The 16966-nt window shown below is 46.4% G+C and overlaps 1 protein-coding gene across 1 annotated transcript in view; it reads right to left on the bottom strand.

Moving 5' to 3' along the window:
* Positions 1 to 385: 385 nt before the first annotated feature.
* dync2h1 (dynein cytoplasmic 2 heavy chain 1) overlaps positions 386 to 16966 on the bottom strand; it is a 123371-nt gene continuing 106790 nt past the window's right edge. The window contains 8 exon segments of the mRNA XM_030380788.1: positions 386 to 1006; positions 2238 to 2354; positions 4069 to 4150; positions 5867 to 5976; positions 8989 to 9078; positions 11723 to 11824; positions 12494 to 12601; positions 14129 to 14245. Of these exon segments, the coding sequence (XP_030236648.1) occupies positions 845 to 1006; positions 2238 to 2354; positions 4069 to 4150; positions 5867 to 5976; positions 8989 to 9078; positions 11723 to 11824; positions 12494 to 12601; positions 14129 to 14245 (888 nt within the window). The 3' untranslated portion in view covers positions 386 to 844.

The raw sequence follows: 16966 nt of genomic DNA, 5'->3' as shown, positions 1-16966 counted from the left end.
AGACAATCAATCAGATTTCACCCTCTTTGTTTGTCTTTTAGTCCGCGACACATTAACAAACATCACAAATGCTGACCTCTGTAAAAGACACACACACACACACACACACACACACACACACACACACACACACACACACACACACACACACACACACACACACACACACACACACACACACACACACACCACCCCTCCTCCTCCTCATGTAGCCCTGTAGCCATCCATCACAGATTCAGCCACTCCACTCTGCCTCAACTCACAACCAATCACACAGGGGTTATCCACTAACCCATGTGTGTGCGTGTGTGTATGTGGTACAAGGGAATGATAGCTTTGCTCTGCAAGATAAAAAAATGGAATGAAAGAGAAGGCACACAGCGGCTATCATTTCCACCCTCCTCCATGGTAATTTATCCAACAATAAATACAGTACAAAAATTTGCTGGAGCTTTGGTCTGTGTTCCAATGTTCTCAAAAGAGCGTTGCGCTAAGAGCAAACAAGAAAACATGATATGAAAATAACGATGAAGACTAATGAAGTAGTGTACTGTCCCATTTTAGCAGGCAACTCAGTTCAAAACACAAATTTAAATACGGGCTACAAGCATACAAAAACACATCCAATCCTAAATAATGACCAAGACAAATTAAGTAGTGTTTCCTTCCACTTTCAGCAGCAGACTCAGTCCAGACTTTCTTTCCCCAGAGCTGATAGCGGTTATATTAGCTGCCTTCAAAGCATAAGGGACAAGCTTTCAAATCCCCCAAAAAACTAATCTTGGCTCCCATTCGTCCCCCAGTACCATGTGACTGCCATAAGCCCACCAACGGGAAGGCGGGATCACAGCTGTTTGAGGAAGAGGGCTGCTCCGGTCTGGATCCACTGGCTGGGGTTGGCTCCGCTGGGCAGGGCCACCTGGGCCACCACCTTCACCCTCTCTGAGCTGCTGTACACCGGCAGCCAGATGCACTCCTGCAGCCCCGCAGAGCTGGAGCTAGAGCTCTGTGGTGGACGGACAAACACACACACCACACACACACAGTCACACACACACACGCACATACACAGCCACACAACAACACACAAACACAGCTGAATGAATATACACAGACATTACCATAAATTGCATCTACAATCACAATGTGTTAAACTGTCATTGTTGATATTGTGGCTCTTCCTGTTGATAGCCCAGGAATGGCTCCGTTGTCAAACCCAGCGGCAACAATTTTAAACATCGCCCCCCCCCCCCTGCCCGTAGGGATGGCTGCAAGGGTAGGGGGGTGCAGGGACATGGAAGGGGGAATTGAATGCATCGTGGTGAGGGGAACAGCTCAATTGCAGGCTGTGTAAAAACAAAGCACGGGCAGAATGAACAAATAGAAACGTGCTGTAAACAAACTAACGAACTAAAGATCAAATTGAATCGACGTCCCGTGTTGGGTGCACCGCGGTGTCACCATCAAGCTAACGTTACCGTCGCTTTGTCTGAACTGCCTCGAGGCAAAACAATGAAGGCCCGATGCCCGGTCCTTTCGCGTTTGGTTCATACCGAGGTTTATTCAGCGCAACGTGCATCCACAGGAATGTAACGGGGTGAGGTTGGGCCGCAGGCCGCAGCTGGGCCTCACCAACGTGCAGCACGCCGACTCTAAGTTCTAATTAGAAAATGAATAAATGCTTTGCTACTGCAAGTTGACGAGGCGACTGACAGCAACATGATGCTCTTTTAATAGCTTATGTGCGCTGCAGTGAGGAAAGTATTTGTCCAAGGACTTGCTGTTCCACGGTGGACACGCTACTTTTCTCCAGAATTCACCACTCTGCTGAGCTAGGGGATCATTCATTCAATTTGGAGTGACGCCTGTTTGCACATCCTGCAAACAAATACCATGACTCTAACGATCTAAGGTCTGGGAGAGGGTGTTGTTGAGGACAACACTGAGCCAACGCATTAGGAAGGGTTATTTAGTCTTCTTACAGATTTAGTATATTTGAAGTCCAGGCTGCAGTGTTTTACATTACATGTATAAAGCTAATTTATGCACCTCATCCTCATCTGTGTTCAGGTAGGACTAAAGTGGTGGGAGGCAGCAGGGCCTTATAAGGTCGTAGGTTCGTTTGGATGCATTAACCCCCTAATTGTTCTTGTTGAATGGTTGGCGCAGGGCTCAGTGTGTGTTACCATGCGGGGTCTGTGATGAACAACAGAGCCAGACAGACGGGGGCTACGTACGTGTGTGACCCAGGCCATGTAACAGGGCGGGACGGCCGAAACGCTGGGGGAATCGTGCTGGTTCTCAGACAGACGCGTGCCGTCGAAGGAACAGCCCTCCAACTGGAGCCCACCCACCTGCCAGAGAGAGAGAGAGAGCACTGGGGGTCAATTTTAGAAACAGAGGGTGCACAGCAGGCGACATGGCGAGAAGATGGAAGAAGAAAAGAAAGAAAGAAAAAAGAAAGGCAAGTCAAGAAAAGAAGAAAAAAATAGAATGAAGGAATGCGGCTGCGAAGAGGCCACCCTGTGTGTGTCCGTGTGTGTGCGTGCGTTCGGTGTGTGTGCGTATGTGTTTGTGTGTGTGTCTGTGTGCTTTCGGTGTGTGTGTGCACGTTCGGTGTGTTTGTGTGTGTGTGTGTGTGGGTCTGTGAGAGATTAACAATGGACAGAGAACGAGAGAGAGACAGAGCCACACAGAGAGCGAGAGTGGGAGAGAGTGGGGGGAGCGAGCAGGGGGGAGATGTGTATCAGCAGGAACTACATGGCCCTGGTAGTCTGGACGTCTGGGCTGAATTGATAGCCGGGTGACCTACCCCGCAGTCCGGGTGGGACCCTCAACACCACTTCCACACAAGAGCACGTCCAACAAGGAGAGGGGAAACCCAGAGGACCCGTGACACTGTGTGTGTGTGTGTGTGTGCGCGTGTGTGTGTGCTTGTGTCTGTGTCTGTGTGCGTGTGCGCGCATGTCGGTGTGCGTGTGTGTGTGTGACATCAGCGCGATGAGTCAGGGGTTTTCCACGAGTGGCTAGACGCTCCGGGGTCCGGCGGCGGGGTCCGGTGCTACAGAGGCGACCGGCCCTCCTTCATCATCCCCCCGTGACCGAGGAGGAGGAGAGGAAGGAGCAGGGAGGGGCCGAGTGACACCGAGACAAACCCAGAGAGGGAGGCTGGACAGTGTGTGTGTGTGTGTGTGTGTGTGTGTGTGTGTGTGTGTGTGTGTGTGTGTGTGTGTGTGTGTGTGTGTGTGTGTTGTGGGAGGTGGAGGGAGTCATCAATAACTCCCTCCCTCCCCAGATGTCTAAGACTTTCCTCTCTGCTACATCTGCTGCCTCCCCCCTAATCACCAACAGACATCCCCTTACCGCTCTCTCTCTCTCTCTTTCTTCATCCCTCTCTTTCTCTGTATCCTTGTCTCTATCCTTCTGTCTCTATTCTCCCTCTATTCTGGGCTTTATCCTTCTTTGTCTCTCACTCTCTCCATTTGTATCCTTGTCTATTTCCTTGTCTCTCTCTGTATCCTTGTCTATTTCCTTGTCTCTCTCTGTATCCTTGTCTATTTCCTTGTCTCTCTCTGTATCCTTGTCTCTAATCCTTCTGTCTCTCTCCCTCTCTCTCTCTGTATCCTTGTCTCTAATCCTTCTGTCTCTCTCCCTCTCTCTCTCTGTATCCTTGTCTATATCTCTCTCTCTCTCTCTCCCCCTCTCCCCCTCTCCCTCTCTCTCTATATATATCCCCCTCTCTCTCTCTATATATATATATATATATCCCCTCTCTCTATATATATCCCCCTCCCCCCCTCTCTCTCTCCGTCTCTCTCTCTATCATTGGCTATAATCCTTTTCTCTCTCTCTCGTAAGCGACCACCAAGTAAGTCCAACAGTAGAGAGACATTAACCCCCTGACCAATATCTGAAGTAATTAAAGACGATGGATTTGTGTGACTGAGGTTCAAAGCCATTGCCGACTCCTTCCCCACCCCGTCCCCCTAATCTGCTCTCTGGTTCAACAAGAGATGCACACAGCCCTTTGTCATTGATCCACAAACACTAGAGGAAGAGGAAGAATACCTTGACTTGCAGCTTGGCTTCCTGGATTGGACGCATCCACGATGTCACAAACTTCAGACTATCCATGGAACAGTTCATGGACCTGAGGGAAATGAGTCACCAGGTTGGAAAATTGCCGTTCACAAGCCTACCAACACCCACACCATCACTCCCACACCCTCGCACTCACACACAGAAACATGTGAAACACAGACGCAGATGCGCGTGCACACATTTTATGTACACTGGTGTTCCTCAAGCATGAAGAACGACGGAGTACCTCTGGATAACTGGTGGTGGCACCTGGCACCTGGAACTACATCGTATATTTCCATTATTTTGACTTTCATTTATTCCATATCCTAAACATTGTTTCCGCATTTTGTATAATTTGTATTTCTGCACCGATACCCATTTCTGGTGTACTATTGAATCAGCCTGTGGAGTCTCCAGTTACGAATGAAACATTCAATCCTTACAGCAGCGCGTTTAACTAAAAAACAGCTTTATTTACTACTACCGTTGTGAATGAAGAAAAGATTTGTTTCCTATGACCATTAGTACACAGCCCAATTTATTGGCGTTTTTATCCGTAAACACGATCAAATCACTCACGACCTTCAGATGATTAGACTGACTTGTGTCTACTGCGCCAACCAGGCCTGTGCAGCTACAGGGAGGTTTATATAGATGGGCTGGGGCAAGGGGTCTGGGGCTGCTGCAGGGACAGCACATACTCCCTCAGCGAAAGCTCTGATAGCTGTGATTACCGTTTAGCTTCAGAGTGCACACATAACATCCAGGCACCCTGGACTGGGCCAAGCACACACACAGAAGCGCTTGAGCACGCAGATGCATACAAAGAGCCTGATATAGATCTTTGCTGCTTCGGAATGATTGATTGGGACATTTGAGCATTCTCATAGTATATTTTGGATTGTGCTTTTGGACTGGCCAGAGTATGCAAATAGACAAACATAGACAGACTCACACAAGCACACAAGCACACACACACACACACACACACACACACACACACACACACACACAAAGGGCTGAACATCTAACCACAAAACAAATGTGAGAGAACTTTTAAATCAAAATGACATTTGAGGACTATAGCTTAATCAAGTCTAAGTGGTCTGAAGTGAAGCATTTTTAATTTCGCAGAGGCATACGTTAAAAAAATGTATTACACGGGTTTTCTCAATGCCGTGGAACACTCCGTTCACTTGCATGGGCTCTTCACAACTTCCGGCGGTGAATTATATTTGATAATTCACCGTTGCTAAGTATAATTGACCGCCATCGAGGAAAACAAAGGGCTTATCTCCTCTAACGACCTCTTTGGTATCACAGCACAAGTAGTCCGGTGACTTGTCAACCCCAGCGTCTTCGGTTGCTAAGCGACGTCAACGTTTTTGGCAGACTATTTCTCTGCTGATCAACACTACGAATACTGGTAACAAATAAATTGTACAAAGACACACCATGTGAAGTTATTTTTTCGTTTTGGCAAGTAGCCGTGTAATAAGCGGGATAATGTATAGAACGTCGCCGGTTATTATCGAAAATAAGCCCCTTCAGGGCGAAGTAAGACACCTCTGCTGCGCGTCGGTTTCCTGTTCGCCCTGTCGACCAATAGATAAGACTCTTGCCGTATCCAGTTGGCAAAACGACAATGCTTTTGGGCCGCTTTTCAGATACAGAGATGTGACACACACCCACACACACGCATAGACACACAATCACACACACACACACACACACACAGTCGCACACACACAGGGCAAACATGAGGCCGGCATGCAGGGGTCACCTGGCTGTCTCCTGTCTCAGGGCGTTGAGGAAGGTGTCGGGGTGGAAGAGGTCGGAGAGGTCCAGGGTGTCAGCAAGCAGGGCCTGTCTGCCTGCACGCTCCACCCAGCCCTGAGGGAACACACACACACACACACACAAGCACACACACAAGCACACACACACATACACACACACACGCACACATAAATAAATACAGAGAGAAAAAATGACTTCATTTTCCTAAAAACAACCACTATGATATTCAGTTTTCCTACATGAGCTGAGCTGAACATGTAGAGATGGAAGGAGAAGAGAATGGGAACATGATGAATATATTGACACAGTGAAAATAGAAGAAAAACATTTAACCATATAAAAAAAACGGTGTCGTGTTGCGGACCAAAGTTTGATAAAATCAATAAATTGTACTCACTGCTTCCATTTTTTTTTATCAAACACCAACCAAAAAATTGACCTCAAGAGGAAAATGTGCCTGGATTTGATATTGCCAAAGTGTGTGCATTTAAGACGGTGGGACAGGGCGGGGGCGGGGGGGGGGGGGAAACCGCTCAGAGAGCTTTGGGGTCAATAAAAAAGTGTGCGTTGCCATTTGAGTGTTGGATGTCCTCTTGTCCTTTTATCACCACCACCCATCACACACATCCAAAGATAACACCGGGACCCAATTATACTGCCATAGAGACACACACACACACACACACACACACACACACACACACACACACACACACACACACACACACACACACACACACACACACACACACACACACACCTAAATGCATATACATAAACAAACAGATAGAAACACAAACAAGCACACATAACCTTATTATGACCTTTACCTTATTTTTTTATAATTATTTCTACTCTCCTGTGTGGTACAGAAACAAAAAAAGATGCAGCAGGTCCCCACAGTTGGGATGTGTGTGTGTGCTCTGGTGGTCGGAGGGTCAGCTAATGATTATGCACCAGTCAAAACGGGCCTACAGCCCATCTTCAACCAGGTCAGGATATTGCCTGGCCTTCAGCCCTGGAGACGACCATATTACAGCCAGCTCACGCTAACGCAGTATTAACACCAGGACAAGGATAACATGAAGCTTTTTCACAGAGACAAAGAAAGAGGAGAGAGAGGAGAGGGCAGCGAGCAGAGACAGGAGATAGCAGAGAGGCAGAGGAGAGAGAGAGAGAGGCAGAGAGAGAGAGGCAGAGAGAGAGAGAGGCAGAGAGAGAGAGAGGCAGAGAGAGAGAGAGAGAGAGAGAGAGAGAGAGAGAGAGAGAGAGAGAGAGAGAGAGAGAGAGGCAGAGACAGAGACAGAGACAGAGACAGAGAGAGAGAGAGGAGAGTCGAGACAGTGAGAGGAGAGACAGAGGAGAGAGAGAGCGAGAGAAAGGATTGTGGTCCAGTCCTCATCATCCAATTTAAACTAAGTAAGCGTTTTTTGCCGCTCAGTAGATTCTACACAGAAACAGGCGGCTTTGAAGGTCAGTAGGAGAACACTGCTGACAAATACAGGCGCGACAGCAAGCAAACTTCTGATGTAATCTCTATTATAAATGGTTCATTCTCAGCCCAGCGTCTATCTCCACTGCCCTGACAGATAGACTGGGATGAGGCTTTATGCTCAAGACTAAATATGCACATACATATGAAACACACGCCCCCGCGACATGCCGTTTATGTGTTTCTTTGCACCAACACTTTTCTCGCACACAAACACACACACAAAAGAAAGAGAATTTGCTCATTAATAATGCATTGTGTGTGCGCGTGTGCGTGTGTGTGTGCAAGGTCATTTTATTCGGCTGGGATCCCAAGCAGGCAGTTTGCAGTCCCCACTAAGCAGCAGCTCTGGTCTGCTCAGCCTGCATCAGTCTGATTGGCTAACAGCATGTTCATGCATGCATACACCGGCACCCACACACACATTCACAAAGTATTAATGATACAAAGATGAATGGCCCCACATTAGGATGAATACACAAGGCGGGAAGGAAGGAAGAAGACACACCAAAGCAATAACACGGACAGATGGCCAGAGAGAGAAGGAGAGAGAGAGATACAGAGACAGAGACAGAGACCGAGACAGAGAGAGAGAGACAGAGACAGAGACAGAGAGAGAGAGAGAGAGAGAGAGAGACAGAGAGAGAGAGAGAGAGAGAGAGAGAAAGAGAGAGAGAGAGCGAGAGGCAGGCGGACAGACAGAAAGAACGGACAGGGAGCCATGGTAGAAGGAAAGCAAATGTAAGTGGTACCGCCTACACGATATGTGGGGAAGCATCCCATTTGAATGGCAATAGTCTCCAGAGTGGAGTGTGCGTACAGTAGTCTGTCTGAACATATCAACGTAGGCGTTTAGTGAGACAGCCCTCGTAGGCTGGCAACGGACGCAGGCCCCAAGGCTCTCAGATGTCAACTCTTTCTATCCTGTGAAAAAATGTGAAAACACACTAGAAATGATTACATTTTGTTTCCCGTCATGGCTCTGCATTACCGATCCGGCTTGATTGATACTCAAGAGTTTACCCTTCAGAGTTGATCTATTCATAGGAAGGCCTGGGAGGCATGAACAAAATGTACGTTAAAAGATGACTTGCCGCCCCCCCCGAAAACAAAAGATCTGCAATCATCGCCAGCAACGCAAAAGATGGGACGTTGTTGGCCATGCCTAAACCACCAGTGTCTCTTTAGGTTGCTTAGGCATGTTACCAAGCATGGCATTAAAAGAGATCAAAACGAGGCAGCGGAACCTCAACCTCATTCAGAACAGTCCACACGTCCTCTCTCACACCTCCCGTCCCACGGAGACCCAGAGATGGGTCATTGTGGTGCCCTGGTTGTTCACCGTAGAGGGTGGTTAGTGATTCTGACACCACCATCCGCCCACTTATTACGACGACGTGTGTCTTTGTGTCCCACAGGGTCTGCCCGATGATACCGCCAGCAGCCTTTTGGGACTATTGAATCCCTTCAGGGGTAATTAAGAAATAAGCTAAGCCCCCCCGCCCCCATACCCCCCCAATCACCATCAGTGCATGAGTAACGAGCGCTAGGTGTCCCTCATGAGCGCTCATGGTGGGTTCAAGTGTGTTCGTCGACAGGAAGTACAAGTTTACCTGAATGGCGAGGGCCCTGGTCACCACGGCTCTGAGGTACTGCATGGGCTCCTCGGGCCCCTCCCACTTATTGAGCCACGTCTGGGGACACTGGTGCAGGGGTGGGGAGGAGGGGGAGAGGGACGGCAGGGGAATGAGAGAGATTGTTATTGCGGCCTCGGATAACTGAATATAATCATCGATAATGAGCAGCGAGAAAAATGGTAAATGAAGGGAAAAGTGGATGAAAGGGAGTCGTTAACTCCTCCAGCACAGGTTAGCGGTCCAATTCCCTGAGCGGTAGAAAGGAGATCAAAGACACACACACACACACACACACACACACACACACAATCCATCATGTGTAGCCCCCCCCCCATCAACACGCACAGCATGGGGTTGCTGTTGTTCAGGCTTAGGTGCCTTAACGCATAAAGGATTGCCCGCTCTTCACTCCACTGCTGTGTGTGTGTGTCTAATACCTACACAAGATATACATGGCAATGTGTATTGAGCTTGCACCGAGCTCAGTTATGAAGCCTGAACCGGGAAACAGAACAGTGAGGGTATCTTATTTACGGCCTCCGGGAAGAGTTCTTAATATGCTGATGATACCAAGTAAGTTAGAACTCAGGGTGAACTTTTCAGAGAGCAGCACTTCATAAGGGATCACATAAAAAATGCAAATGATAAGCGCATAGGCACTAAGGGCTTTACTGTTTCTATGACAACTAGCCATGTTAGCTCCTTAGCTCCTTGCTCAGCAAAGCGATAACTTATGCTATCACTCATCCATGATTGATAAATAGCGTCTGCCGACACAAACATTACAGGTTTCATTCCTGAAAGCAACTGACTGTATTGTCTATTATGCAAACTAGAGTTTTCTCACACGGGTTGCGCGCGCTCAACCTCTCGTTGTAATTAAACCCATAGCAATAATTTGGAAACCCCAGTCGATAATGTAACAAATTTCTGAGCGCATAATATAGCAAAATTTTGCCTATCATTTTACAACGTATAACATTTGTTCACCACAAATGACTCTTAAAAGCTGTGCCAACATTTAAATATTTTTTAACCATTCAGCGAATAAAAGGCAACAGGCTGATTATCATTTAGGGAGCCACTCAATGACATACAGAAGCCTCAACAACATGCCCACTGAAGTGGTGTGAGAAATACAGACTTTCTACTCCTCAATCACATAGAAGGTAGTTTACATTTCCTACAGAGAAAATACTACCTCAGGGGTGGTACTATTCAGGAGATTTTCAGGGTACAGATGTCAGGATATGTTGTTCACATATACAGCCCATCAGGAGAATATCAGGACTTACACGTGTGTCCGAAAGCAGCTAGTGTGTGAGCATTTGATTACATTATAAAATTAATCAATTTATGGTAACAGGGGTAATTGTTCAATGGAAAGTGTAGTATACTATGCATGCAAATCAATTACTAAATAGCTTTTTTCTGTTATTCAGGGCTGAAAAGCGGTAGGTTGAAAATAATAATCATCATTGTGATTAAACATCTCTTCCAGTGTCCTGGCCAAGTCAGACAGCAGTAGCCTACAGTAACACATAGCATACACACAAAATATAAGAAAAATAAAACAACTAAAACAGACCGCAGGGGGGAGGAGAGGATTTCAATATCGCAAGACAATTGGGGAAGGCTCAAGGAGGAGGGAAAATTAAGTTTATGCAACAAAGTGTCAAAACATTTTGGGAGGCTCAAGGAGGAAAAAATAATATTAAGTTTGCGCAACAAAATGTAAAGACATTTCGGGAGGCTCAAGGAGGAAGGTAATATTACATTTTGAGCAACAAAGTGTAGTCTTGTGGTGGACTCTAGACATAATTCACCATACTGTGTCATTGACATGTTTTCATTCTGTGTTATAGGGACATTGTCTCTTAAAGATCACGTGACTCATGTGCTGATATGCCGGTCGGAGCGATGTTTTTTATATGACAAAATGAACAACCCGCCGTTGCTTGTCGAGGTGAGAAATTGTCTCTTCCCTTCTTTTATCGCAATTTCTACAGTCTATAGACAGAAGGTGTTACCTGGGAGAGTTTGACGACAGCGGAGCCGTTATGTTTTAAAACATATCGTCTTACCTGGGCAAGTGTGTCGCTGCGGTGTGTGCGCGTGCCTGTGTGTTCTAACCTGTGTGTGTGTCGTTGGCGGAGCCCTTATGTTTAAGGGCGAGTGGCGCTCGCCCTTCAATTTCAACACGGGGAAACCTGAGCGGCAGGGCAAAATCTGTGTGCGTTCATGTGCGCGGCAACCGCTTCCTGGTCCAACTGCCGCTTTCTGCCGCGCTTCCCTCATTGAAATGAATGGAGGCGGCGAGTTGCCGCGCTAGTAAAAAGGGTGAGACTCCTTGAGTTCTTCCTTACGTACTTCTGGTCACCTAGTGCCTTGGTGGTGGCCGTGTGAAGATCAGACCCACTTTCCTCTCTCATTCCAACCTTTTCCCTTTCTCCTCCGCATGTCAAACTGCAGTAAGGGTCAATCTAAATCTGTTCATGAGTGATGCATCGCGTCTAAGACGTGTGGGCCTTTGTCTGTCTGTCTGTCTGTCTCTCATGGGTGCCTCCTGAACGACTCTATTCTGGACCGAGTATGTCCTTCATCCCTCCAAGAACACACGCCTGGTCCCCTGAGCTCTGCAGGTCGGACCCCTTCCCCCCGGGCCCCTCACCTCTTGGCCCCTTCCCCCCCCCCCCCCCGGGCCCCTTACCTCTTGGTTTAGCAGGGCGGTGGCCAGCTTCTGGACCTCTGCTGTGAGCAGCTGAGTTCCTCTGATCACCTTGCTGAGCGCAGCCAGGGAGTGGTGGATGCTCTGAAATGGAAACCCAGGAGTGGTGGGGGCGGTTCAGAACACGCTCTGTTGGTGTACTGAAATGTACACCAACATTTCAGAACATGTGTATTCGTTGTATGTTTATCCGATAATGATGTCACAGATAACGTTAAGTAGTTTGAATCATTTGAAATGATGAATCCTCATGTTGAAAAACGCAAGTCAAACGCTAGAATGACTTCTGGCCTGGTCTTTAATCCGTTGCTTTGCTCGCAGCACTCGGGCGGTATAGTCACAGGAATAGTCTTTGCTGTGGTTGTCCTCACCTTGCTATGCATAGTTTGATGTTGCCTGAGTCAGCATTGTCCCGCCTACGAGTAGCCTGAAGTACATGGTTCAGCACGGTACGCAAATAACGCTGGTTTGGGTCAATAGTGTAAAACACCCTATGGGAGACTATTAACTGCAGAAGGTGTGCTGTAGATATTCAAGTAGTACTTCCACGGCAAAAGAAAATACCATCCCATCAAATGGTATGATAAACATTGAATGTGTAGATGGCTATATTCCCTACTTCACCATTAGCTCTCTAATTCTTACACTACAGCGATCTTAACTGTACCGTGGGCCTTTTCAGAACTACTCTTGTGGACAATGCGCCGGCATTCCTATGGTGGGAAGGTGTTTTTGTGGGTAGCTGGTCTGTACCTGCACTAGGCGGACTGCGTTGAACTGCTCCAGGACGATGAAGGATTGGACCGGCGAACCCTGGCCCTCCGTTGGCAGGACCACCTTCTGGTGGATCAGAGTGGAGCCCTGAACACAGCAAGGGGGCCATAGCAGACATGCCAGAGTGAGAGCGAGTGTGAGAGCAAGAGACAGAGAAAGCACATCTCAATGTTAATTGTAACTTGGAGGGTAATTGCTTATCTATACAATCAAAACTGTTGACAATTCTCATAATTGTATCACATATTTGTACCAAGACTCCTCTGTGCAACTGTTGCCCTACTATCATAGAAGCGACTGCATCTGCTTGCCTTAGTCCATAGACTATCAGCATCAGGTTTTTCCTATTCAAACCACATCACTCTTTTGATCCGCTTTAACTAAAGTTCCAGCATATAAGTGAAGCACAAGGGATAAAAAACTAAACGCAACGTCTTTCATGAATATTGAGATTCGGTTCTGGTCGGAATTAGAATGCCTGTCAAGCTTTCTCTGATCCAAAAGCTCTTCTGCATGTTGACAATCGCTGTATTTTCCGGGGGGAAACATCATCACTCAAGCGCAAAATATCCATATTTTGCAAACAAATACAGCCATTGCCATGTGAGTGAGGCATTGGAGCAGAGTGGACCCATCCACAGTCCCACTCGTCCTCTGCCTGAAAGCACTTGTTTACTTTGAATAAGACACAGAGACATTGAGGCTAGAAATAACAGACAGCCTCTCACTTCTCAAGTAAGAAGGCCCTCTGCCCGGGCACGAGAGACAGTGGGAGAGAGAGGGATAGACAAGAGACACTGAGAGAGGGAGTGAGGGAGGCGAGAGAGAGACTGTGAGAGGGAGAGAGGGAGCGAGGGAGGCAAGAGAGAGACTGTGAGAGAGAGAGGGAGCGGGTGAAGGAAAGGTGAGAGAATAACAGATTGAAAGTACGGCACCTAATGCGGAAGAACAAAAGAAAAGCGGGCAAGAAGGTGGCACAGCTATTGGGTCTGAACGCGGGCCTCCTTCTGTGCAGACAGATGAATATTTTAATCAGAGAAACCATGCATTCTGAACGGCGAGACACTCAAGCACACACGCACACACACACACACACACACACACACTGGTCCGGCTGCTGGCCGTCACACGGCGCAGGCTCGATTGGCCACACTTATTTCAATCAGCTCCCGCCAGCTTTTTAATTTTGCCGTGTTATTGTTGCATGGATGATTTTTTTAATGAAAATAAAAAGTAAAAAACCTGCTACCATTAAATGAAAACCACCATGTTAAATGAAGTTCGGTACTTCACTGAAAGTAGTGAAGTATAGAAGAAAAATAAGTGTCAAGCCTAAATGGTAAAAATTTGACTTTAATTTAATTTGTGCATGGAGGTTGAGTGTATAACAATTTTTGCATATGATTCATTCACAAGAATTGTTTAAGTGACGTGGTAGGTTCGTTCGCCTAAATAATATTCAGCCAGAGTGGGGCGTGAATCTCAGTCTTCTCTATGGTGGTTACAAAATAAGAGGAGAGTAAATAGGGAGTAGGGAGCAGGGAGGAGGGAATAGGAGGATTCGCTAAAAGGAAACAAAACAGACGGGAGAATAGAGGCAGTATGTGTGCCCACCTGGTTGAGTTTCTTCCAAAGGTTGAGGACAGGTGACAGCCCATTGGACCAGAGCTCCCGGTCGAACTTTGACCCCGTTGCCACTGATCGACTCAAGATGCGCAGCTGGGAGATCACCTGTTGAGTATAGAATGTGTTGATCAGTACCTGCGGTGATGGGGGATGATCACACCAATAAATCATCAATGCTATTGAAGTATTGACTGATCATTGATGATGATGATGATTATGATGAGGGGTTGGTACATGTCCTTGTTATAGTGAAACAATTTGAAATTATATGCACTCATGATCTAACTTGATGTACAAAAATTAAGGAGGCAAAACCCCCTTCACATTGTATGGTCTAGTCTTTCAATGACAACAGTGAAGTGAGAATCAAACTCTGTCGTCCTAATTGCATCTCAACTGACAGTAAGTCATCTGTAGAGTTATGGGTTCTCGACTGGAAGCAACACATTCCGTATGCAGAACAGGCTCATTCTGATGTGTAACATGTACTTTCAGTAGTTCAAAACATCCTCTCTCTCCATCTCTCTTTCCCTGCTTTAATTTCTGTTAATTGTCCCTTGAGTTGTCATCTCTCGGTTGCTGTTATCACACCCTACCACTTTTATATGAGATGGCGGAGGAAGCTAATAAAACTATCTTTCCTTGTCTTACATACGCAATGATCCCTGCACACACGGCACTACCTCCAGATCAGTCCTGATTGGTGGACTGATTAGTTATAGATCTGCTCTCTGATTGGTGTTGCACAAATAGGGAGGGACTCAATACTGTGATGCAGCAGGAAAGACTGATTGGATGACTATAGCCTCACAAATCAGACTCAAGGTTCAAATCTAAAGTCTGAGCTCAAATGTGAGGGAACAGGGCATTTCAGTCTCTTCGCTTTGTATGTGTTTCGACCAATCATGTTGCTGGAGGCAGGGATCTGTAAGTGCATCATAACTTACTCGGCCAGCAGTCTTGAACAAGTGTAAAGGCTTCAAATCAACACTGTGTGGAGTGGTGACTGGAAATACACATAATGAACCCTTCTGAGAGCTTCATCCACTGAATCGAATGTGTTTTCTTCTGTAGAATAACTCGGAAAGAAACAGGATACAGGGTGTAACCTTGCAGCTTGCATTTCCTGCCCAGGCTCCTTGCCTAATCAAAGATTAGGATGGCTAAAACCCTAATCTCCATCGACCTAACTTTACTACGGCTCTGTCGTCCACTGCTTCCCCCCTGCTGTAATACTCCCAATATCCGGTCTCGGCGACTGTATTTGCTATAAGAAATATAGCTAACACAGCCTAATGGTCATCTATTAACCCGGCACTGTACATGGCTTGTTTCAAAGACCCTCTGTAAAGGCTTGATAATATATAACATGCAGTGTTTTTCAAAGAGGAATATTAGGCGTATTATACGCAAGAAACGTCTTCTCTCACAGATTCTCATGTACCTAATCACAAATAGAACTTCAAGCATAGGCCCTGATAAATATCCTTTATCTGGTTTGTATGTGTGAGTGTGTGTATATTTGTGTGTGTAGGTCTTTCGGTGTGTGAGCAGTGGGAGGATGGACGTGGATGGGAGCATGTATGATAAATGGTTTTCATTTGGTCCAGGAAAATTATCATTTGCTCCAGGAAACTCTTTACTTACACCTGCTTTATCTCCTTTGCTCAGGAGGACAGTATGTGTTATGTGTGTGTGTGTGTGTGTGTGTGTGTGTGTGTGTGTGTGTGTGTGTGTGTGTCTGTGTGTGTCTGTGTGTGTCTGTGTGTGTCTGTGTGTGTGTCTGTGTGTGTCTGTGTGTGTCTGTGTCTGTGTCTGTGTGTGTGTGTGTGTGTGTTTTGTGTGCGTGTTATTTGTGTGTGTATGTGTGTGTTTTGTGTGCGTGCGTGCGAGAGAGAGAGCTTGAAACTCCTCATCAACGGCAAGAAAAGATACGTCGGAGGTGCATGAAGATTGTAAGTATATCGAGGTAAAATATAGTGAATTCGATTATTTTAAGATTAGTCTTATTTCCCATGACAAAGCTTGGGTATTAATGCATGAATGTAGCCTCATCAAATTAAGAGTATAAATTCCCATTAAGACACAGTTAACAAAAAGCTTATCAGGACATTCCATCCGATAGTTTCATGGAAATAGTTCAACAATTTACCTCATATGTGGTTTGGGTAGACCAACCTAGCCCAGCAACCAGGCTGGCAGGCACGCCCACATGAACGTATATGGCTGGCCAAAGGGGTCACCCAACTACGCCTCATTGTAGACATCTATTGATTCCTTAAACATATTTCTCATTATGCTCTCAAAACGTTTTGATAGCGTTTTCACGCTGTTGTATTTGATTACCCCGTAAAATGAGATGTTCTACTCGCTAAAAACCCCAACTTTCTTTCCTCAAATCTGAAACAGCGTTTTTAGTGCCAACAAAATGCTTTGAGGTTTTTCCCACATTCAAATGAGCTCCTGCTCATGACTTTATCAGCCAGGAATAATGAACCTTCTTCCCCTTGTCAGCGATAACCAAAGTCAGACCACAACAGTCCCTTTCTCATCTTTCCATTGTTCACTGCACTCTGTGGTGAATCCATGTTCATTACAGTAACAAACTGTAGCCTAAACATTATTTTCACGTAGATTACCATGTTTTTTTAGTATGGATCCATACAGTTAGAGTGTGTTATTGAGAGCCAACAGCTCTTCATATTGGTGTTCAGTGTGGCTGTTGCCTATTTTATCAATAGGCAACATTCATTATCGAAAATGGCAGTCTGCAGAATCATGCACACAGCTAACATCCAACTATGTCAGGCAGTGTGTGTATGTGTG

Source organism: Gadus morhua, chromosome 16 (assembly GCF_902167405.1).
Source record: "Gadus morhua chromosome 16, gadMor3.0, whole genome shotgun sequence".
NCBI lineage: Eukaryota > Metazoa > Chordata > Actinopteri > Gadiformes > Gadidae > Gadus > Gadus morhua.
Note: the sequence above shows the minus strand (reverse complement) of the source record. Positions and strands in the feature narration are given on the sequence as shown.